This window comes from Paramisgurnus dabryanus, chromosome 15, assembly GCF_030506205.2.
Source record: "Paramisgurnus dabryanus chromosome 15, PD_genome_1.1, whole genome shotgun sequence".
Classification (NCBI taxonomy): domain Eukaryota; kingdom Metazoa; phylum Chordata; class Actinopteri; order Cypriniformes; family Cobitidae; genus Paramisgurnus; species Paramisgurnus dabryanus.
The window spans coordinates 36,208,632-36,233,108 of record NC_133351.1 but is presented as its reverse complement, the minus strand read 5'-3'; the positions used below and the strand labels follow the sequence as shown (position 1 = coordinate 36,233,108).

Below are 24,477 nucleotides of genomic sequence, written 5' to 3'. Positions count from 1 at the left end.
TCTGTGAAGGATGGATGGACTTTTTTGCTTAATCATTTAAGATAATGTTATACAATGAGGATGGCTTGAAGGTGAGTAAATCATGGGTTTATTTACATTTTTGGCAGAACGATATCTTTAACTTGTGTATTGTAAAAATTTTGTGTGGATTAACATGAATATAGCCATAAATGCTGAAATGGCGTTGAGAAATAAACTAAGATATGGCGTCGTCTTTGCCCTGCTCTGACAAAGTAAAACGTTGATATTGTGCAAAAAATTTGTGGTGTTACCCATTTTAAAAAAAGTGCAATTCAGTCACCAAAGTGCGCTTATCCTTCGACATGAAGTACATGTAGTTCATGTTACACATTTATCTTGATAGTTTTTGGGTTTGCAATCTGGAAAAATGGTGCAAGGAATAGTAATCTCACTAGTGAGATGATGCCATTTTTGTAGCAGTGTAGTTTTTTAATAAAACTATTTTAAGAAGATGCAAAATAGATATGACAATGCTCCGATAGATCCGACTTTGATAGATTAAGCTATGACCGTGTCAAAAAATGTCAAACACTAAGGGCCCTAATTTTAACGATCTAAGCGCATTGTCTAAAGCGCACAACGCAACGTCTAAATGGGCGTGTCCGAATCCACTTTTGCTAATTTAACGACAGGAAAAATGGTTTGTGTGCCGAGCGCGTGGTCGAAAAGGGTTGCTCTTTTTTTTATGAGTAATGGGAGTATTTTGGGCGTACGGTGCAATAAACCAATGAGAGTCTCAGCTCTCATTCCCTTTAAAAGACAGTTGCGCTGGCGCTATGTCTAATCCCTATTTAGATGATGGACTTTGTAAACTGAAAAACTAAGCGGAGGAAGAAGATCCCCAGTTTAAGATTAATGTTAAATAATTGTGTTGTTTTTCACTTGTATTGAAATTGTTATTTTTTTATTAAATCCTTAAAAACCCGTTTTCTTTTAGTCATGGAAGTAAAAAAGCAGGCTTTTAATTGCTTTAAATGTATGGCTATCCAATATCATCAAAACATTTTTTACAAGTATGCAAGAAAAGGTTTGTACTCTAAAAATACTTTATTTGTAACAAACAGGAGATAACGTGCGGAGAGCCGTTTCAGCACTTGGACAGCGTCAGTTTTTTTTTAAGCATTACTTAAAACATTTAAAAATAGATGCATTTGTTTAAAGAAAAGCATTTATTTACTTACCAGGCTGCAGGTGAAGCAGCGCTCTGTGTCTTCTAACGTCTCATAATTAGTCTTCATTTACATTCAATCCTTTAATCTTTCATATTTAAAAGCGTTTTTTTGTGCTGCTGCGCATTCATGTATGTGATAAGCAAACCCGCGTTGTCATCCCGTTTATATGCGCATATTACTAATGCGCTCTTTAAATAACAAAAAACATATTGCGCCATTGACTTTAGACTTTAGAGCAGGTTTTTGTTGGTCAATGGTGTACTCTATTTTAGTTGCCTCAAAATAGCAACGCGCCAACAATGTGCCTGAACACACCTCGTTTTCAGACCATAACGCCCACAGGCGCAAAATTGGGCGCAAATGCATTTGCTATTTAAACAATGTGGCGCTAAATGTGAAAATGATAATTGCGCAGGGTGGAAACTAGCAAAAGACACTTGCATTGCGCTGCATTGCGCCGGGTGTAAGATAGAGCCCTAAGATCCTTCATCTCTCTATCTCTCTTTGACTCGCACAACTGTACAGATAATTTTGCCTTCAGGCTATGGTTAAATTATTTTGGCATACATTATTAGACCTTCATATAATAATTGGGTAACCACAATCAAATAATGACAAAATCACTTATGAAGAATTATTTTGATGGACTGGCTTAAATCTGGCGCACTCACATTATCTTGCTTATCACAATGGGCTCCAGTGTTTATAGAGCGCTTTACTTCCTGTTGTCTTCGCATCCTAATGATGAAAGTGTGCTCCATTGATAAAAGTACTGTGTGCGTGCGTGCGTGTCTGGGGGAGTATGGAGGGGGTAAAATCGCACTCGGGCACCTTTTCGGTTTGGTTGTGTATAATATGAGTGCGCCCTAAATGTGGAAAATTGTACTTTTTTTTCCTAGTCTGATTATTTTTTGCTCTTGAATAATGTTTGTTTTGACTTTTGTCACCATTTATTCAACTCTAGGGTGTTTCCTCCAATGCATCATGGGAGCAGGCAATGAAGCTCATCATTAATGACCCTCGTTACAGGTATACTACATTATTGACGCAGTAGTGTGTAAATCCTGCAGTTAAATTAAGTTAAACACATTCCTGCTGTGCTTCATCACGCAAATCTTCCCTTGCGTTTTCTGTTTGTGTCCAGTGCTCTGCCCAAGCTAAGTGAAAAGAAACAGGCATTTAATGCTTATAAAGTCCAGACAGAGAAAGAGGAGAAAGAAGAAGCCAGAATCAAATACAAGGAGTCTAAAGAGACCTTCCAGCGCTTCCTTGAGAACCATGAGAAAATGACATCAACCACCAGATACAAGTGAGTAAACCTTGAGATTTGGACCATTAGAACCACCACAAGATTTTGTGCCTATCCAAAACAGATTTTAAGGGGGTGGTTAGGATATGTCGTTTGTTTGGAGGGAAGGTTACGTTATGAATTGGTTTATTCTTATTCTTTTGCCCCAAATTTTTAGAAGATTAAAATCACATTTGTGTTGTTATGGCATTGAGGTTTTGATGATGTCATTAAATTAAATGGTCTTGTTAAATCACATCATTAATCTGTTTTTAAGTAGCAGTGTTGTTTTCGTGAGTCTGCTCAAGGTCTCAGTGATACATTAGTCTTTTTAATAAATGAAGTTGGATTATGTTGATCTGCTGTAACATCACTGCCCCCTTCTTCCCAATTCATGAATTGCAGCCGTGTTTGGTTTCTGACTTTTTTGGATATTTATGAGTTTTCAGACCTGATGATAAAGTCTTTTTAGTGTTTTTAGCTAAATGTAGGAGTTTATTTGTATCTTTAACAGAAAAGCGGAGCAGATGTTTAATGACCAGGAGGTGTGGTCATGTGTCCCAGAGAGAGACAGACTGGAGATCTATGAGGACGTGCTTTTTTATCTGGCCAAGAAAGAAAAGGTTTGTATTCCTTTTCATCACTGCTCTTGTTGAAAATGTATATTAAAAGCAATAATCCATGTCTAATTAAAGACAACAATAGGATAATTGTAAATAGACTATTGTATTCAAATAAAACCATGATGTGTTGTAAATATATAATTTCAGTAATGTGAATGACATTTTTTGCATATTGATGAAGGTAAATGGGGTGAGAAAATCCAGTTGTCCTAAGATATATAATCGTATGTCACAACACCTGACCTCAATGTTTTGTGTTTCAGGAACAAGCCAAGCAGTTAAGAAAGAGGAACTGGGAGGCACTTAAGAACATATTAGACAATATGGCCAATGTCACGTACAGAACCACCTGGTCTGAGGCTCAGCAGTACCTACTAGACAACCCCACTTTTGCTGAGGATGAGGAGCTACAGAGTACGAACACAAGCCCACTGCAGTGCCATGATCATCACGCTTTTAACCTCATTTGTGTGTTTGATATGGGAAAAGCTTTAATCTTCCTCTCTTTGTGTGCGTGTTAGACATGGATAAGGAGGATGCCCTGATCTGTTTTGAGGAACACATCCGTGCTCTTGAGAAAGAGGAGGAAGACGAGAAACAGAAAACTTTACTGCGAGAACGACGCAGACAGCGCAAGAACAGAGAAGCTTTCCAGGTGACTACACACACGCACACAAGTGACTTAACCCTGTTTTATCCACATGTACGTCTATAAAGCTCTTAGCTTGATTAATTGAAACTTGATGCTGGAATGTCAGCTAATGGTTGTGATAATAGATGATACTTGTATTAGTTTAGGCTGCTGCAGGTCAGTGTGTGGGTTGGTAAACTGAATGTTTGTCCAAACAGTGCCTTTTAGGTATTGTTGTTATTGTGTAATCAACTAAATAAGATTGAATTGACTTTTAATTGTGCTTTTCAATTAATACAGAACAATGCTACTTTTCATGCCACATTAATTTAATTTCACATAATAGTTTATCAGGCATACACCACGACGCGTGGGATTTGTGCCTTTGATGCTATTAAAAGAAAATGGGACAATGAAGTTTACAGCTTTTGTGGAAAGCAACATTGCATTTGACATTTTGTGTGTGCGTGTGTTCAGAAATTTTTGGATGAGCTTCATGATCACGGGCAGCTGCACTCCATGTCAGCCTGGATGGAGATGTACCCGACTGTCAGCGCTGATATCCGCTTCAATAACATGTTGGGCCAGCCAGGTCAGACACTCTATGATGCTAATGAATGAATAATACATGTGAAAGGGCCTTGTCCTCATTTCTAAGCATATCTCTATCTGAATAGTACTGTCTGTGAACTCCACAAACTCATATCATTAACAAACATGAAAACGATTCTAGCTGTAAAATCTGCGCGCATTAGGATTTGAACAAAGCCTCTCTCTCTCTGCGGCGTGTTTACATGAATGATCCTCAGATGATGTGGTTGTTTAGGAGAGGTTTGATTTTACTTTTGAACAATTTGCACATGATGGATAATAAAATAATTCAAAACGATCTCATAAATTTGCATTGAAAAGGAGACCAAAGCCATTTCTATGGACATTAAAGAATATTGATGTGTTGGGCCCTTTGCAATGCTGTAGCAAACACCTTGAACACCTTAATGCTTTTCACACTGATCTGGTGAATGTCAGCAAACACAGAAAAACTTGTTCATGTTAAATAAGTATGTTTGCATTTGTTGCCAATTGCTAAATCGGAATGAAGCAGCCTTTAGACACCTTAAGTCCAATTTATACTTCTGCGTCAGTTGTACGCATAGACTCCTATGATTCCGTGTACCTCTCCAAAAGTGTACTAGCCATCTGCATGTGTACATTGATGCAAACAACGACGCAGAAGTATGAATAAAAAACTAAACTTACGGTGTAGAGTCCTTGTCCTACCGAAAACTGTAAATCAAGCTTTAGCGTCTAGCATAAAGGGCCATTCACATTTTAACAATAATATTAATGTTAACTGTAACAATTTGCTTCTACAGCACTGATAGCGATAAACATTACATTAATTTTTTCGCGTGCCACAGTGTTTGCGCAAATCATTTACAACAATATCGTTCCTTGTATCTTTATCATTATAGTTGTGTTGTGAACTCCTGTTATTTCTTTAATTTATAACTATTCATTTTTATCATCAATAGTGTGAAAGGCCCATATCACTCTTGCATGGAATATTGCATTTGATATTGCTTTTGCTGAATATTCTGGTGTATGTGGAAGAAGAAAGTATACAGATAGTAGTGTTACAAATGTGCATGCATTTATAAGATTACTGTTGTTTGTTTTCAGGTTCCACCCCTCTGGACTTATTTAAATTTTACGTGGAGGATCTGAAAGCTCGGTACCATGATGAGAAGAGAATTATTAAAGACATCCTAAAGGTGAGTGGATCAGAGTGTTGTGATCAGTGTCTATCAGATCTGTGATCTCCGGCACTTCATGAAGAAAGTGTGTTTGTGTCTGTGAACAGGATAAAGGCTTTTTGGTGGAGATCAACACAAGCTTTGAAGATTTCGGCTCAGTGATCAGCTCTGATAAACGTGCTACCACACTGGATGCAGGAAACATCAAACTGGCATTCAACAGCGTAAGCAGGATAATTTAACAACCTAAAAATGTTTATTTATTGTGTCTTTACGATTGTTATGTTCTATAACTTGGCTTGTATAAATAACAGATTAAATAGCATCATTATTCTAGAAGTAAATGTCTACAAAAAAATCTAATGCGAAATTGGATTCAGGAGAACTGTTTAGTGTTAAGTGGTCTTATGTTCATACCATTTGTTCACTATTTGGTGTTATGATTTTTACTAGGGATGCACCGATACTGGTATCGGGTATCGGCCTCGATACCACATTTTCTAAAGTACTCGTTAAAAGTCCCCCGATACCTGGAATCGATACCACTGTCTGAGAAATGTCTATGTTTGAGCAGCGTGTAAGGGGTTAATGCCTTGTGTTGTCCAAAGAGGCAGAGTTTACAACAAACTGGAAAACTAGTCCTTTGTTTTTTTGTTAAAATATATGACTAAAGCGGTTACCTGTAAATTTAAATCATGTTTTTTAATTAAGTACTCTGTATCGGTATCGGCAAGTACTGAAATGCAAGTACTCGTACTCGTATTCCAAAAAAGTGGTATCGGTGCATCCCTAATTTTTACCTAGGATATATATAGTGTTTTGCTTATGATTTGAGTCTCCTGTGTTGTACCATTCGTGCTATATAAACATTTCAAAAAAGTCAATTAAGAAGGTTCAATGATGGTTATGATACTGCCTAAAAAGTAGCATTTACCTTTTTTATTTATTTTTTTAATCTAATTTATGTATTATAGTTACTTGAGAAGGCAGAAGCACGGGAGAGGGAGAGAGAAAAAGAGGAGGCAAGAAAGATGAAGAGGAAAGAGGCGGCGTTTAAGAGCATGCTGAAACAGGCCACACCCCCTCTGGAGCCGGAAACCACGTGGGAAGGAGTATGGCACATCAATAATTATAAAACAACATGACATTATTTTGCGATTTTACTTGGTCTGACTCCTGATCTTATTAATATATTTGATGCATTGTTTTTTGTGTGTGTGTGTGACAGGTACGAGAGCGGTTCCTGAAGGAGCCTGCGTTTGAGGATGTCACACTGGAGTCCGAGAGGAAGAGGATATTTAAAGACTTCATGCATGTTCTAGAGGTATGAAGTTATTTACAAAGCTCTGGACTAAAGAAATGACAAGGGGGCAATGAAGGCCAATTTTCAAATGTATGGCTGTAGATGATAGTTCTTCCTCTTGGATAGTGTAGTGTTCTTAACTGTGTCTTATCTCTCTGCACAGCACGAGTGTCAACATCATCATTCTAAAACTAAAAAACACTCAAAGAAATCCAAGAAACACCACAGAAAACGCTCCAGATCTCGATCGGTGAGTAAAGTATCATGTTCTCTGTATTTGACACATTTAATAATATTATTTGATTATTATTATTAATAATTAATAAGTACTTTTATTTAATTATGTAATTATGATTTGTTTATTATTATTATTATTATTATTATTATTTGTCATTATTTGACACATGTACAACCCTCTAACATCTCTCATCTATGTGTTGCTCTGGAAGGGTTCGGAGTCTGAGGATGACGAGTACCACTCCAAGAAGAAGAAACGTTCAACATCTAAATCTCCATCTGAGCACTCGTCCTCTGGAGAATCTGGTTAGTGTTGTTTCTGATAACTATCATTGTTGCTATTATTATTTTACACGGGTTGCATTCTTGTTTGCTTGGTATTTTAACAAAAAGAGCATTTCACATCAATGTCTTACACAACCCATCTCGTGTCTTACACAACCCATTAAAACATATTACATCATGATTTTTAACATCACTCATCATGTGTTTTAAATATGTATCTTTATAGAGAGAAGTTACAAGAAATCTAAGAAGCACAAGAAGAAGGGAAAGAAAAGACGACACAAATCTGTGAGTACAGTAGGACCTCAAATTAAGATTTTTTTCAGCTCTTGGTATTCATGCTTAGAGTTCAAGGTCTGCAATTCTGTGGAAACCCCAGGACCCAGACGGATTTAAAAACGGTAGTGGTAAGGCATTTAGGAATGGGTGTCTTTTGGGTGGAAGTAACAATAGAGTGCCCGTTATATATTATATTTAATAGGGGTGGGAAAAGACTGGGTTCACGAGAACGAGATGAGATTTTTACACTTTTTAAGAAAACCTCAATGATAAAAAATATGAATGGCAAACTGAAATCACTTTATCATCAACGACTGCCCCTAAAAAAATATTTTGCTAATTGATTGTGAAGTAATTTTGATATTTTTTTGGTAATAAAAATAGACCCAAGTGAACAGTAACCTTAAAAATGACACCATAATGACGATGCAATATAATTGGTTCAAATAAAGTATCAAAATAAGTTAACACATTACAGTAATATGTAGCCTATGTGTTAAAAACCAGCATTATGTAATATAACAAATGCCTGCTGAGGGCTCTAGCGGACTTGCTTGTGTTACTTTCACTTTAGATTGAGAAAATTTAGATTCACTTTTAGCCAAACAACGTTTTAAACCTTTTATATCTTTAGTATTTGTCCAATTCTTTACAATAGAAATGATACAGCTACTGTCATTCTTGAGCAAAAACATGGAAAGATAAAATCATGTAAACTACAATCATGTAAGGGTTTAATCTGCTGCAGCTTCGGTTGAATAGGATGAACAAGCAGTTCCACACAGAAGTCATTCATATTTCAAATGTTCCTATAGATGCAGATTAAAAAACAAATTTACAGCAGAAATTAAGCAGGGATTTGGATGATATGGGGGAGATAGTAATGTCAGAAAAATTTTCATGGACTAAATCAGTGCAAAATAAATTTTCTTTACAGTTTGGTAACGGGAGAGATTTTGCGAGGTGTTAGTAAAATTGAAGTCTTTTTGAATCCCTTCATCCTGCAGGCCTCTCCAGAGTCTGATGGAGATAAAGAACGAAAGGGACGAGAAAAAGAGAAGGATAAAGAAAATGACAAATCTAGAGGGAAGACGCGTGGAGAATCCAAACAGAAATCTCCCAAAAGAAAGAGCACAAAAGAGGAGGCAAGTGTTTGTAGTATTACATGTGGTTAATGGCACTATTTGCACACATTTTGCTAACTCTGGCAGCCTTATTTTCCTGTATGGCCACTGCATATCTGTGAATTAAAGCGAAATCGTACCACTCATTTGCTGTGTTATTTATTTATTTTTACGTGTCTATATATTTTATTAGTAGCCATAACAATTACTGTAGATGACAATGTATACTGAGCTGATCAGATCTCTTTGTGTCTCTTCAGGGAGGATGGGATACGTCCGGCAGTGAACTAAGTGAAGGAGAGCTAGAAAAGAGGAGACGTACCCTTTTAGAACAGCTGGACGCACCGTAGTCTTACTGTACATCTCTCTCTCTCTTTTTCTTATGCATTCCTGTAATGTGTATTGCATCCCTTTGGAATGTGCTAACAGCATATTGACGAGGATCTGAGTGATGGAATTTTGGCTGTGAATCATTGACTGTCCTGTATTCTGTCTGTAAGGCAGTATTGTTTGAACATCAGCTGAATTTTTGTAAGATTATTTTCAGAGGTTGCAAGTATTACTTTGCCTTTAACTGCAGAACCTTTTTTAGATAGTTGTACATTTGTTGCTAGTTAACTTGAAAATTTGCTAAAAAATAAACAGGATGCAAAAAGACGACTATTATTATTGTTCAAACTTCAAATTCATTGGCAAAGGTGTTTTCAAAAATGGCTTTTACGATCTTACTAGTATGAAGAAAAAAAGTTGTTTTAAACTTTCATTTTGACAAATAAATAAACATTTTCCTATTTCTGTTTAATTTATTTGAACTACAGCTAATGCACATATTGACAAAACATTCAAACCACTCAACTTAAACAACATTCACCCAAAAAAATGAAATTTTGCCCTATAGTCCTGGTCAGGATTACCGTACTGACACTTTTAGAAGATTTATGAAAGAAGGCTATGGAAATAAATCTGCATCATTTATCTTTTTGATCAATTATTTACAAAAATATTACAAAAATTGAATCTTAGAGTAGTACAATTATAAACGGTAGATCTCTGTTTTTTTAGCTGTTTACCAAAACATATTCCAGTTATCTTTAGTTTAAGGAAATTTACATGCAAACTGGTTGAAAGGTTTATAAATTACAGTTCTTGAATATTTAGTTCACCATGTTTCAAGGTGCCAAATTAATTGGAAAGTAGACTCAATTTCATGTACATGTTTGGGTTATTCCTACATTATTTCTTTATTAAATAAGCAGGTAAAGGTGGATTCTAAGTGTGACATTTGCATTAAAAAGCTGTTGCTGTGAATCCACATCATGTGATCAAAGGGGAGGTATCGGTGTGAGTGAAACAGGCAAAGGCCAGAGCAACAATTACTGTGCCGTCTGAGAATAAAGAAAACACTGGTGAACATAAAAATGCCTAAACGTCCACAGAAGACAACACTTCTCTGTGTTAAAGAAAACACTTTTACAACATTGTCAAGTGAAAATTTCCCGAGAGCAAATACAGAGGATTCACCACAAGGTGCAAACCAGTCATATACCAAGACAAGCCAGATTACACTTTACCAAAATACAGCAGTTTCTGTCCCAGTTCTCAAACTTTACCAGACTGATGGGAAAATTAATTATGGAGAAGGCTTGAAACAGCTCACGATCTAAAGCATACAACATAATTTGTAAAACACAGCGAATGCAGTATGATGATATGATGAACATACATGGCTTGCAGTGGCATTGCATCACTGATGTTTATTGATGATGTGACCGAAGACAGAAACAGCTGGATGAATTCTGAACTTGCTGTCTGCCCAGATTCAGCTATTTTTTCTCATTTCAGATGGACAAACTGCAAAACCCCACTTGAAAATCAACGTGGGGGCTTCTGACGGCAAAAAAAAAAAAAAATAATCCAATTACCTAATCTCAACCCAGAAAGCATATAACTTGTTAGGTTAGGTTCCAGACACAGTTCTTAACAAAATATTTAAAATGATCATTTTGTATAAATTGTGTGTGGTGTTTGGTGTACAGAGAACATGATGATATTAGTGCTGCAGGTTCATATATTTGTTTATAATTGTGGAATGTCTTCTTTGTACAATGTTTGGATCAGATCTCACCTGGGGATAAATAAAACCTCACTGTAACACAATCTCTCCCATCAATTTTAATTTGTGTCCCATATTGGCATTTATATTGATGCAGCATACAATAAACAGTGCAAGACACACACATCCCTTGTGCTATAGTTGTGTAAATAGTTTATTTACTTGGACATTGAGAAATCACATATCTAATTTAAGACAACAAATCTGCAGTAAGCATTTAATGCCTAAGATATAAAACCTGACAGTTTAATCCAGTTTTTATGAGTGGAATGCACAAAGGTAAACAAACAAAAAAAAACATTCACAACTGTAAGATTGCAGCTATCTGATGAGATGTTTTAGTTGAGAAATGAAATGTAAAAATGTAGTTTTTTGGCAATACGGCATGCTCTAAATGCTATACTGCATAAAGGCAATATTCATGGTTTTAGTTTTATTAAATATACAAAATGTCAAACGCTGTAAGATTGTTTTGTTTTTTAAACAATATGTACAATATTAAAAAGTTAAAAAAGGACAAATTTGTAGTAAAATATCTGTACATTTACTTTTTTTTTTTTTTGCTTTTTTAATGTATTTGTTTGATCTTAAATATAATGACAATATTGTACAGGAAAATCTGTGACTTTCATTCACCCATCATAAAATATTCCACAGAAGGACATATTTCTTATTATCTGATATAAAAAGTCAGATATTTGAATTTTAAGGACCCTGACTTTACTGTATGAAGTTGACACAGAGGATTTAGTGGTCATATGTTGTATTTTATGCAAAGTTAATGCAGTGGCAATTTTTGCTGGGGGGTTCAGTTGAGGTTTTTTAACACGACAGGCAATCCTCTGACATACTGTAGACAACCATACACTAAAATGCTGGGTTATTTTCAACCCAGCGTCGGGTCAAAAATGGACAAACTCAGCCCGTTAGGTTGTAATTTAACCTATGTTGGGTTGTTTTAACCCATTGTTGGGTCAAATATAAACATTTTCTGGATTATTTCTTTTGACCCAGCATGTTCAGAGTGCAGAAAGTAACAAACAAACAAACAAACAAACAAAAACAATAACACAGACATCTATTAGGCATGTGTATTGGAGGGATTAAAAGCAGAAATATGATCACATTTTTGTTAAAGCACTTTTCAGTAAGATAATTTACACAATATTATTGCTCAGTCTATTAACTTTCTATGTAGAAGAAGTTTTGGTATTAATGCAGTTCCTGTAAAGTCTATTGTGAGTGATCTGGTTTATAAGCTTCACATGGTTATTATAGCCAAGCTGAAGATTAACTATAACTTTGCTGCAATTTTATCACACTACTCTTGTGTTAACACAGTTAAGTCTTGTTGCTACACATAAACAGGGTAAATTGTAACATTTATATCAGTGGAGTGCTTTGCCTTATAGACTTTCATGGTACATGGATTAGTGTACACGCTGAACCATCATTAAATTGCCTTAAATTTGTCACTGCAATGGACTTTTAAAAATGATAAAACAAGAGTTCAGAAATGTTTGAGATTTTAAGCTCTTGCTTTTCCAGTTTGGTTTGTGTGTATAATTTGTGTATAACGCTTAGGCCAAACCCTAAATCCAGTTTTGCTTGCGTAACATTTTTCATTCAGACTTAAATGTCTGGTCAAATATAAAAGTCCTTCAAAAACCTAGAGCATGTTACCTGTGATATAAAGATATCCTTTTCTTACCTTCCCCCTACACTATCGGGTCAAGTAAGCTCTCACATTCAGCTTCTGCAACTCCATTGGTCGTCAGGATAACATTAGCCCTTGTGTCAATATATATAAAAGTGCTTTAAACATGTTCTGCTCTGCGATGGCAAGTCATACATCAGTCTTTAGCTTTTCGCTGTAAAATGATGTATCAAAATAATGTTGAGATAATCTACAGACTAGTTGAGTGTGTAGTTTTAAATGGCAAATGTACTGGAAGGTAACAGGCCATCGTTTAAGTTCATGATACATAGTATTGGAATAATTTTAAACAATCGCTTCATTATCATCAGCTGTAGTGTACAAAAGAAAGATCAAGTTTGTGGTAAAAAAAAATTGCAATCACACAACGTCACAATGAGTGTTAACTCGTGTCGTGCGATCAGATCCAACACCTGATCAGACAGATGATAAAATGAGGCACTTGGCTTCTCTAATATCCACATCCCACCGTCGTTTTCATCCATCCATCACCATCAAGAGCAGTAAGCTCCTATTCCACTCCCCTAAGCTCATCCAATCACATCCACTCTTCCCTCATCACATGACCATCTCTGCATCATTAATTGGCCGCAAGTTTTGATCATCGAATCGTCTTCGAACGCTCCTCCTGACGGCATCAGCACGCCTGTAAGGCTGGTTTCTAAGATCTGATACAGGAGGAAGAAGATAAAGAGACGTCAGTCCTATATGTTAAAGTACTCTGGACGTGCTGTAGTCAATTGGGCAAGGCAGCTTGAGATTCACATTTTATTTCAGGTTCAGACCTAATGTATATAAGCTTGTTTTCTAATAAGGAAAAAAACCTGTCCGAAAAATGTCTGAATCCAATATAGGTTGTAACTATCTAGATCTACAGTATCCTGGGTCCAAATAAATATTTTTAAATGTATTGTTTTAATAAGATTAGATTAAAATTCATCAGAGGTTTTTTCTGATATATGTTGTATTTGTTGTGTAACTGAATGTATTCCAAATGTCTTCATTTGACCTAAACAATATATCTGTTGCATCGCATGTCGTCATTTTACAATCTTAACTGTACTGTAAAAAATTCCTTGTTGCACATTTTGAAGTTTAATTAATTTGAAATTACAATTAATTTAAACTTTCTGAACTTGATATTCATAAAAAGAAATTATATATAATTAATAAAAATATTATTATAGAATTATATTATTGCTATAATAAAAATAAAGTTAAAATAACTTAAGTTAATTTAACTTGATTTTGATAACTTCTCAGTAATTTAAATAAATTGTAAATTCAAGTTAATTAAACTTCAAAATATAAGGAATTTTTTACAGTGTATAGATCCGATATAGTTTGGCTACGAGTAACCCTAGCTAAAATAAATGCCAAAATAACTTGAAGATGTCTGATATTCCATCATGTCAACATTAGCCAGGTATCCATCACCACGATTTTATTTACATTTTGAAGTATCACATAAGAAATGCCAAATTTTGAATAAAATTCCCTCAATTCGCAAAATTAAATGAGAAGCTCGCGTTTGCCAGTTACTCACATAATCTCATGCGTAATCAAATTTTACTATTAAGGGAGTGTCTTGTGTGTATTTTGTGAACGTGAGCGTCTCTTTTATCATTAACGGTTTTGACGCGTGTGCAGCAGGCACTTATTTTGACAAAACACGTGATGCACACAGGATCTCTCCATGCGCAGAACACATATTTTGGAAAAAGGAACCACACACATTACACTCCGAAAACTTATTTTGAATCAGTGCCCCTCGGAGAGCCGCCACTGGTATTGATTGATTTATTTTATTTCATTTATTTTTATGCTATGGTTAGATGTTTACATTTTTACTTACAGCTCAGATTTTGTTTTGTTTTAGACTAGACGTCTGGGCTGTGTTTGGTGCTATATCAAAGCGATTTACATTTATTTGTAGTGTAGTTAAGTGTGTAAATAAATTTTGAGGCCCAAATTGAGTATCTAAATGGCACAAATGAAACTTAAATATCTCTAAGTGTAAGTCAGTTAAACATGAGACTAATGTAGTCCTAGGTTACAGCAGCACCTGATGGACTCATTTACAATCAAATCAGTTGAGTCAGGTGCACCCAAATACCTGGAGAAATACCCTGAGCATCAGTTTTCAACAGCCTTGATGTGTGTTTAAAAGAAAAAGAGACAAATAGAGAAAAAGAACACAAAAGACTTGCTTGTGTCATTCGGTGTCAAAAGAAAGAAAGTGGTATGTGATGGAGGGAGACATTGTAAAGGATAAAAAATAAAGAGAGATGCTTGCCAGGTCTGAGTAACATCCACTGGGGTACTACTGGAAGAGTTCCTTACCCTCGAGTGCACATTGGGAAATTTAGTAAAATTATTCTTCTTTAAGGCTGAGTGGAGAGGAAACAAAAATGAAGGTTAGACTGGAGCAGAGCCGACCGGCCACGGCACTGAACGGCGAGCCAAGCTGCCCAGGTCTCAAAGAAGAAAGGTGAAAGGTCACAGGTAGAAGCTGTAGGGTGTTATTGATGGCAAAAGCACTGCTGATACTGCGCTAAGGTAATAATATAGACTCTAAAACTCAAGCTGCTTTGCACAATGACTTCAGCGTCCAGATACAAGAAAGCAAACACTGATGTCTGCATGATCACTTCAAATTAAAACAATAAAACCAATAATAGGTCACCAGAGAAACGGTTAAACCTCCCAGAAGACACAAGTTAAGCTCAGGCAGATATGCAGACTGTGTGATAAAAGACAATGGTATGATGTGAGCAAATCTCATGAAACCATTTTTTTAGGACTACTAAAGGAAACTTTTAATATTTTTTGCATTGTGTCATTATAATTATGAAAATTAATCAAATACCTGCCTTGTTTTTTATTACTGTGAGAAACAGTTTAGTAACACAATAATGAAACAATTAATATTTACATTTATTTCCTTTTCACATTATAGTAATGAGAAAGTTTTTAATAAACATGATTTAATGAATATTATTATCCAGTTTCCTTTTTTATAAATTTTAGACTTTGCCTTCAAATTTATAATATTTAATAATTTTGTTTAATTTAAGAAGTACTCTGAACTGTAGTTGATATACAGATAAAATAATATAATAATATAAGTATTATTATTTTCATAATAATTATAATATTATTTTCAGTATTTCACATTAGGAAAACAATTTTTTTGTGGTCTTGTGACAATAAGGTCAAAAGGTTGTATGAGATTTACCCATTGAACTTAAAAGTTAAAGCAACAATTCATGTCATTTGCGGCATGCAAGGCTATTAGTCAAGGAAGCAATGTACCAAACATGCTTAAAAATGCAAACCATCATGCAGCAGATTAAACATGCAAACACAGGAAGTCATGTGACATGGGTCGTATCAGAGCAAAGATGGAGAAGACAGTACTGTAAGTAAATGTAGAAAACCAGCATACTGCATATACCACCAAAATGATCAATGACATCATATACTCATAGTGACATGAAGAACATATGAGGAAATCATAATGTCACAAATTATGCCAAACACAAAAAAATCTAAGGGTGTTAAAGATTTAAAGAAAATGAGTCATTACAGTATACAACTAGAGTTGCATTTGCATATAAACTTTTAAAAAACAACAGGATTACAGCAACCTGCACATATTTATGTCTTTGTTGCAATCTGCAAATCAAACTGCAGAGGGTGATCTCAACAAGCAAAAAACTTTGAAAGTGAAACAGAAGTTTAAATGAATACTCCATGCACAGACCCAACAGAAATGTGTTTGGCTTTTGTGACATCATGCTTTCCTTTGTTACAGTGGTTTTGTGTTACATGTAATTCTTGATGATCCACTCCATGCAAAATAAAACTGGTGACAAATTATTCCCTCCAAACTCCCCTTCATGCAGGAGTTTGGCTGTAAAAGAAAGAAATGTGAGCGGGCCCAGGACATCACATCAATACAGAGACCCACATCCAGAAGGATTGTGAAAGACACACACAAACACACACAGTTGAAGTGAAAGAGAATGAAATAAAGCAGCTTTTATCCAGCGACCTTCAACAGAGAGACAGAGTCTAAGCTTTAGAAGTGGAGCTCCTCGTTGAAGTAACGCGAGCTCCGTTTGGCCGTGCGCGCGGTAAAGGGGGCAGTCTTCAGCACTGCGTCCAGACAAAACACACACACACACATAAACAACACAGGGTTTAACTGCCAGAGCAACAAGCACATGGTTAGCACTTTCTACAGCATAACAGAATATCTACTACAATCACAGCGTACTAACAGGTATTATATAAACTTATTATATAAACGATCAGTATTATAAAAGCCTAAAAGTGTTAGTCATAATGTATAATTCATTTACAGAATGATTCTGTAGAGATAAGCATAGATGTACAGAATATAGATATTCACATTTTTCATCATTATAGTTAAATGTTTTTAAAGGGGTCATATCATTAAAAATCAGATTTTCCATTTAGAAAAATTGAAACGGAATTTTACCGTTCAGTTTAATCCTGTTCTGTACACACACACTTCAGTAATTTACAAGTGGACTGCCGCATAATGCAGGTAGTGATAAACGCATTTACAGAAACCCTGCGTAGTGTGTACAGAACTAACTAGTTGTTGACTATTAAAACATGCATTATGGAAATTCCTCTTTCTGAACAATAAATACCTAGATGGGGAAAATGTCTTTAGTATGGGCTTTTGCACAAAATTACAGAGGTACGAGTGTTTGCTGTTGTTGCCAGATCTTCCACGAAAAAAGGCCATTAACCGTGGAAAACCCACAGGGTCAAATTTGGTTGCTGTTAATTGCTGCTACCCAAAATCTTCTTGGGTTCTCCAGGGTTAAACAGGAATAAATTCAAATGCTTTTTACTTTTTAAAAGCTGCAATCCATAACATTTTTCAGTTAAGAATGATTTATAATTTAAGCTGTCAGGTCAGTATTCCCAGAAAAAAAGTTTGAAAAAGCCACTCGTCTTTGTGTGATTACGTCACAAAGAGAAGCCGGCCGCTTCATGGCATGTGCTCCAGATGGGAGTGTGTAGCTTTTTTAGAAAACAGTTGCTTGTGTCATATATGTGTCATCTAGATAATCTGTAGAGTTTCAAAAAACGATCATGGGGAACATCAGTAAATACAGTCCTGTGCAAAAGTCTTAGGCCACCATCGCCAGCTTTGTTGTTTTAGCAAAGTTTTAATGTCCATTCATATTTTATTTTTCACTCTTTTTATTAAGATACAAACAGCACTACAGGAAATATGTACACAAAATTAAAAACAAAACCATTTTCAGAAATGTCTTCTTAAGGCATCAGTCAGTATTTAGTGTGACATTAAACACATCTTGAGCTTTTTTAAGGAGACTGAAGTAATTTGAATATAAACTAGGATTTAATTTTATTTAGGTTTAAGAGATCCTGCAGTTTCATGCTATTGCTCAAGTGGAAGGGGAGTTTACCTCAAATACTTGACACTTATGCTTATACGTTTATACTGTTTTTAATACTACATACACATTTTCTGTATTTTCTGGTTGTATTTTAATAAAGAGACTAAAAAATAATTATAATTGCAAAAACAACAAATCTAATGGTATCATTGTGGCCTAAGACTTTTGCAGAGTCCTGTATGTCATAAGAATAATATGTTCCTCAGGCATTCCAAATAAACAGCTACGTGTTAAAACAATCCTCTGCCTTGTACCACACGCTCTCTGATGCCTCTCCTATCAGCTACAATTGCAGCAAATGATTTATCCCTGGAGAACCCACGGGTCAAATTTGGAAAATGTTAAATAATCCTAAGACAAGGGTTCCTGGGTTCTCCAGGGTTAAGACATGCTTTTTTGGCTAAATATTCATAAACATAAATAAATGACCCCTTTAAAATGACACAAATCAAACGATATATTGTTAATCTCCAGCTCAGAGCTGTAAGCAGTAAAAGCATGCACACATACAATCTTAGCCAGTAATAACACAGCAAATTGTTATTAAGCGGTAAAGCTTTCAGACAGAAACTTTCCACCAGTCACAGAGATCTGGTTAGTGACTCACACTAAGTTTCAATGTTTTAAAGTCCTCTGCATGCAGACTGAATGTAGGACCAACACTGATATGTCTGAGTCTCTGTATGTCTTACCTGTGATGATGTCTTCAATGGCTCCATCTTTACCCTCATACACATGTCTACTGTCCTTCACCTGCTTTTTCCTCAACTCTGCGATCAAATCCTGTTGCTGCTGCCGCTTATTCTTATGAGAAGGAGACTGAACACACACACACACACACAAGATAACACAACACTATTAATGTTTAATGAATGTGCCATGGTTTAGCACACACCAAACAGGGTAGATTTCTGTTACAGGTGGTGTTTATGTTGATTTATGATTTATGTTGCAGTTATGTTGCTAATAAATGCACCAGGAAACTGAAGTAAGTGTGACCCTGCCTGTCAAATCCAGGCTAAAGTCTCATAATCTGAAATGATTTTTGATTGTAATGTTTGACTTTACTCAGTCAATATTAAATATTTTCAAGTTTAACTTTTTACAGAAAGTTCTTAACATTATATAGGATGATGTTATTATTTACATGTAAAAGCACATTTTTATATCTGACACTAGCTGGATGGTCATTTTGAAAAGTGCAGACACAAATATTTACTGTGCACCAAACCCCACATCAAAGATTTCTAAAGCTAATTATAATTTCTCTTTCTTTCTCTTTACCTTCTGATTCTCTTGTTCCATCAAAGCCTCCTGCTCTATCAGTTTCTCCATCATCATCTGCTCCTGTCTCTTCTTCTGTTCATTATCCTCCTCTGCTTGCTGAGAAAGAGAGAAAGACAGAAAATGACCATCGGTCAGGTCTCACTAAAGTCTCTTCAAAGCAAGTCACTTTTCTAGGCCAACCTTAGAATGGCCTCAAAGTGCTGTTATAAAATCTTAACTGTATTATAAACAACACTTTTCTATTTTTAACAGCCGCTGAAGTGATGCTCCCATGACACTGCTTAATGGCTAAATGTTAAAGGATTACTCCACTTTCATAAAAAAACAATTATTTACTTACCCCCATGTCATTAAAGATGTTTATGTCTTTCTTTCTTTCTTTCTTTCTTTCTTTAGTCGGCAATAGGGATGGGCATTCAACTAAATTTTTTTTGTCTATTGTCGGGAGAATTAACGATCGACTATCGATTAATTATTAATATTTTAGAATAAAAAATAATTATTTAACTTTTATAATTAAAAAATGTTGAATACAAAAATACAGCGTGTTTTCCTCCATGAAACCTTTATTACAAGATCAACTTGTGACAGACAGTTAAACTACATTTAGTTAGACAAACGGAAGATATATGCGCTTGAATATGCGGTGCTATAAAGCAGCGGAACCTGCAGCTGCGAGGCGCACTCTTAAACAGAGACCTCATTTGTTCCAAAAAATCATGACCTCTTCATGATTATTCTTTTGAAATCAAAATGGAAGATCACAGCTAATGGAGTATGGTGTCAAATATTGCACCCCGGTGGAAAAATTTTGAATTGCTGCCACACAGTGAAATTCATTTAATTGCTTCAAGACACACGCTACGCTAGGCAACGCAACCTGCATTAGATAAAAAAAGTATTAGATTAATCAATAACAAATTAAGGTCATCAACAAAATTCTTAACGATCAATTATCGATCGTCGATTAATCATGCCCATCCCTAGTCGGCAAGACTTTCTTGGGGTTCCAAGCGACTCGAACTGATACCAAAACGTGACGCGAAAACACTGTAGATCACTGATTGGTCTGAGACAATCGTCACTACCAGCGTCATCGCTAGAATCTTAAAGATTAGCTTTACCTTTGCTGTCTCAAGTAAACCTGTTGTCATCTATGTTTTGCTGTAACTCCCTTTTAGCGATGAAAAACATCAACAGATTGAGAATCAGGGACATCATAACAGTTTTTTTTTTCTGGACTTGCAGTTTGTGGTGGCACATTCGCGACGAGCACGTCAGCATTATATATGCTTAAATGCAACTTCAATGAGGCTCAACGGAGTGCTTCGACTGACGCCACGGGTGTTGGAACAGAAACTCCCATGTGAGACAGAGGAAGTGATAAACGCGATTTGCAAACATCTATTTGTGGTGGCCAATTTTAATTTTGTGGCGGACTGAAAAATAAATGAATGTATAGGAATGTGCAAACTAAACTCGATGGAAAAGCTAACCAAGCCAAAGTGAGGTGAGCTGACCCGACCTGACCCAAACCCAAATTACTATGCAATGGAAAAGCTGCATTATAAACAGTCTCTGGTCTTAGTTTTGGATGTTGTTCAAATCTGTGATCAGTTTAATAACAGTTCATATTAATGGCCAAGGAAGTAAGAGAGGTCAGTTAGTTACCCTGTATGCCTTTACAAAGCGCACAAATACTGGAAAGAACACAGACGGTGGTGTTGTTTTTGAATTTTCTCCAAAGAATTTCACCACCTCATCAAAGGCGTCCTTAAAAAAGGAAAATTACAAGTTTAATTCTTTATTCGTATCAAAAGAAAAACAAGAAAATTAGTGTTTTTGAAAATACAAACTAGCAGTGTGAACAAAAGAACAAAAGGTGTGATCAGAATTATTGGCAACTTTATTAAATATGAGCGAGGACAGCTGTGACTAAAAAACGAACAAAAGTATAATGTTCACACCTTTGGTATTCTGACCAGGACTGCACATTCAAGCATCAACGTGTCAAACATTTTAAACGTTTTGGGTCATGTGTGCACTGTGTTAACCACACCTGAGCAATCTTGGCATCATCCTGAAGTTTTTTCAGTTTATTCTCGTTTTGCTGTATGACATCTTTAAGCATCGTGTTGTGGCCGTGCATACTGTATTCTCTTTTGGTCAAATCCATTCCTCTCTGCAGCTCCTTTACATCTAATAACACATTCTCTAGAGAGACTAAAGAATATGGAGAGAAAAATCATGGTCATGGTCTGACTTTCATTATATTTATCAACAAATTTAGATCAAACCTGTGAGTAAATAAGATCTGCGTATGGTGAATAAAATAATGTACATACCTGCTGCGGCTTTCTCAACATAGTGCAACTCATTATAGAAGAGCGACACCTGCTGGTATTTTTCCCTCACTACATTTGCAATATAGTGCAGAAGTGTGAGCTTGCGGTCTGTTGATTTGGTGTCTAATAACTGGAAAACACGTGTATAAAACAAATTAAATACTGTCACAACAGTCAAATGCTGTGTGATAAGAATAGTAGGTAAAAATAAGTGAATTTTACCAAGTCTAAACTCTGCAGTTTAAAGCCGTACACTGCTCCTCTTTTACTGCTGTTCATGTAGTTTCCCAGAGCCAAGACAATCTGAGAGGGAGAGAGAGATATACTCTTAGTAAAACCATGCTTAGTCTATAAATGGTATGGTCATATTAGCCTGGTTAGCCAGACCTACATCAAGATGTATAAAAATATATTTTGCGTCCGCTAGGGTGCGTCTAGATTTCTAGGCTATGGTCATATATCTTTAAAGGCAAAAAATCTGTTGGACCAGATAGTAAAATGGTCTGGTCATTTGCTAAACCAGGAGTGGCATCCCTGTATACCAAACAGTTGGATGGCCATCTCAATCTTAGATGATGATTCTCATCCCCTGCACAGTGAGTTTCAGTTATTTCCATCTGCAAGGAGGTATAAAGTCCCAAGGTGTAGAACGAAAAGATATAAGAGCAGCTTTGTACCAAATGCGGTTAATATGATAAACAAATTGTAGAAGTGGTTTTTTAGAAATTTTTTAGGTTCTTTTACAAAGACAATATTTAATGTTTTTGAGAGCACTTTTATTTATTTAGTATGAGTATTTATTTAATTGTCCCTATGCAGAGATGGGGACTCGAGTTTGAGACTCGGACTCGAGTGCGACTTAAGACGCACACACAGTGACTTCAGACTCGACTTGAGACTCTTCCTCAAAGACTTCAGACTTGACTCGGACTCGAGCCGCGCGACTCGTGAACAATGTTTATTTTTAGGAAACGTCTGATGAGCTTGGTGTTATTCCCCTCCCTTCGTTAACTACAACCTGCCCACGATGTAACACGTAACGTATCTGCTCCGTGCGCGCGGCCGCGATTCCCGCGAACATACATGTCGACTGCACCGGCCGCTGCTGTGCCATTCATCTGAAGCTTTGGGTAGTGCCGTGACGGATCCGCGGTTCGTCTCGCATGCGATTCGTGGATTAATATGCAATTTTAAGGTAAGTTTTTCATTAACGTGTTTCTAAGGCTTGCAATTGTTTAAATGGTTTAACAATTTAACCGCAAAAAGGCGCTCAAGTAAGCAGATTTCTGTACGCAGATGCGGTTAAATGTGTCCAGTCCAGCTCCAGTCAGGTCCAGAGTTGCGCTACTTTGTGCATCCTGTAGTCTATTAACATACATTTGTTGAATAGAGCAATGAAAAACAACCTAACGTTTTTATGTGAAGCGACTGCTGCATCTTCTTCCTGAAGCGCTGTTTGGAATTCGCCCTCTGCCTGTGTTTGAGCACGCGTTTAAGTGCCCTCAGTAGTGCACATACAGAGAGAAGTGTTTACAAAGTTAAGCCAACATAAAATCTTTCTTTTCTTGACAGGGCACATCCACACAAAATGATCTCACAGTATTCTTTTTCTAATAAAAACATTTGTTTATGTCTTAAGAAACCAATCTGAGCTTATTTGTTCTTAAAGAGACAGTAACCTTAAATAACCTACTTAAGTCTGTGTCATTAATGTTAATCAAACAACCCAAGACAAAGAGAAAATCACTTCTATTGCTATAAAAAGAATAATAATAATATTTAATTTGTACAATAAAGACAGTGTTATTATCCATTTAATTTAATTTCTGTACCTAATGCTAATTTTAGACCTTACTTAAGGTGCAACTTCTGTTCTTTTTAATAAATGTTTGTAATTTCTTTATTTGTTATTAGAGTTATATTTGTTACAACGAGACTTGAGACTTGACTTGGACTCGAGGCCAGAGATTTGAGACTTGACTTGGACTCGAGCTCAAAGACTTCAGACTTGACTTGGACTCGAGCTCAGAGACTTGTGAACATCTCTGTCCCTATGTGGTTTGGAGTGTTCTGTGTTGTGTGTTTTTGCACTGGATGCCATTGAATGTCATTGCAGTAAAACAAATTTACCTACATGTACAATAAAAGTAACCTAACCTAACCTAAATGCACCAATACAGAAGTGAAAAACTCACTTCCAGAATCTTCTTGAGTTTTTGCGAGGACTTGATAGATACAGATGCTGCAATGATGGCATGAAGTTGCTGTTAAAAGAAAGAGAAAAACACATTACATTTATGCATTTGGAAGACATACAGTGCATTCTTTCTTTCTTTATTTATTCTTCACACCATTCCAGCATCTACGGCTATATTCATGGCGAGAACCGGTTAATCCAATTTGAGCCAATTTGGTATTGTGAGACACCAATTCACTTAACTTGCATTTTCAGACTGTGGGGGGAACCGAATTACCTGGAGTAAACCCACAATGACACAAAGAGAACATGCAAACTTCACATAGGAAGGCCGCCTGACCTAGCCAGGGCTCGAGACAACAGTGCTACATAATGAGCCACACAATTCAAGCTATACAATACAATTATCTACCAACTAAACTACAGGATGATACACAAATTCAATGATTGTCATTCATTTATATGAAAAATATAATAAGAATAATTGTGTAAATATAGCAGAGGACATTTAAGTATAACCATGAACTGATAATTCAAATAGCACTTTCAACAAGTGAAGTATGAAAGAAAGAATGAAAGAATAGAACAGACAATTGAGAGAGACATTATGTCTTACAAGAGTCTTTCAAG

At 36.0% G+C, this 24,477-nt stretch overlaps 2 protein-coding genes across 8 annotated transcripts in view; one reads left to right on the top strand and one right to left on the bottom strand.

Annotated features, from left to right (window-relative positions):
• prpf40a (PRP40 pre-mRNA processing factor 40 homolog A) overlaps nucleotides 1-9,377 on the top strand; it is a 30,190-nt gene extending 20,813 nt beyond the window's left edge. For 2 of the 3 annotated variants that reach the window (XM_073811991.1, XM_073811990.1), the window contains 15 exons: nucleotides 2,158-2,222; nucleotides 2,338-2,502; nucleotides 2,996-3,104; nucleotides 3,368-3,518; nucleotides 3,626-3,759; nucleotides 4,213-4,327; nucleotides 5,419-5,510; nucleotides 5,600-5,716; nucleotides 6,467-6,604; nucleotides 6,721-6,816; nucleotides 6,959-7,045; nucleotides 7,245-7,338; nucleotides 7,544-7,605; nucleotides 8,604-8,741; nucleotides 8,981-9,377. In XM_073811991.1, the coding sequence (XP_073668092.1) occupies nucleotides 2,158-2,222; nucleotides 2,338-2,502; nucleotides 2,996-3,104; nucleotides 3,368-3,518; nucleotides 3,626-3,759; nucleotides 4,213-4,327; nucleotides 5,419-5,510; nucleotides 5,600-5,716; nucleotides 6,467-6,604; nucleotides 6,721-6,816; nucleotides 6,959-7,045; nucleotides 7,245-7,338; nucleotides 7,544-7,605; nucleotides 8,604-8,741; nucleotides 8,981-9,070 (1,653 nt within the window). In that variant the 3' untranslated portion in view covers nucleotides 9,071-9,377. Of the gene's footprint in view, nucleotides 1-2,157; nucleotides 2,223-2,337; nucleotides 2,503-2,995; nucleotides 3,105-3,367; nucleotides 3,519-3,625; nucleotides 3,760-4,212; nucleotides 4,328-5,418; nucleotides 5,511-5,599; nucleotides 5,717-6,466; nucleotides 6,605-6,720; nucleotides 6,817-6,958; nucleotides 7,046-7,244; nucleotides 7,339-7,543; nucleotides 7,606-8,603; nucleotides 8,746-8,980 lie in introns of all 3 variants that reach the window. The other variant, XM_065273113.2, reaches the window with a different exon arrangement.
• A 1,592-nt stretch (nucleotides 9,378-10,969) lies between these two features.
• Nucleotides 10,970-24,477, bottom strand: part of fmnl2a (formin-like 2a) — an 84,672-nt gene continuing 71,164 nt past the window's right edge. For 2 of the 5 annotated variants that reach the window (XM_065273108.2, XM_065273109.2), the window contains exons 19-26: nucleotides 23,846-23,914; nucleotides 21,873-21,953; nucleotides 21,651-21,780; nucleotides 21,365-21,528; nucleotides 20,977-21,078; nucleotides 19,303-19,401; nucleotides 18,711-18,837; nucleotides 10,970-13,218 (exon numbers count right to left, since the gene is read on the bottom strand). In XM_065273108.2, the coding sequence (XP_065129180.1) occupies nucleotides 13,109-13,218; nucleotides 18,711-18,837; nucleotides 19,303-19,401; nucleotides 20,977-21,078; nucleotides 21,365-21,528; nucleotides 21,651-21,780; nucleotides 21,873-21,953; nucleotides 23,846-23,914 (882 nt within the window). In that variant the 3' untranslated portion in view covers nucleotides 10,970-13,108. Of the gene's footprint in view, nucleotides 13,219-14,846; nucleotides 14,941-16,607; nucleotides 16,712-18,710; nucleotides 18,838-19,302; nucleotides 19,402-20,976; nucleotides 21,079-21,364; nucleotides 21,529-21,650; nucleotides 21,781-21,872; nucleotides 21,954-23,845; nucleotides 23,915-24,477 lie in introns of those variants that run through there. The other 3 variants (XM_065273111.2, XM_065273110.2, XM_065273112.2) reach the window with 3 other exon arrangements.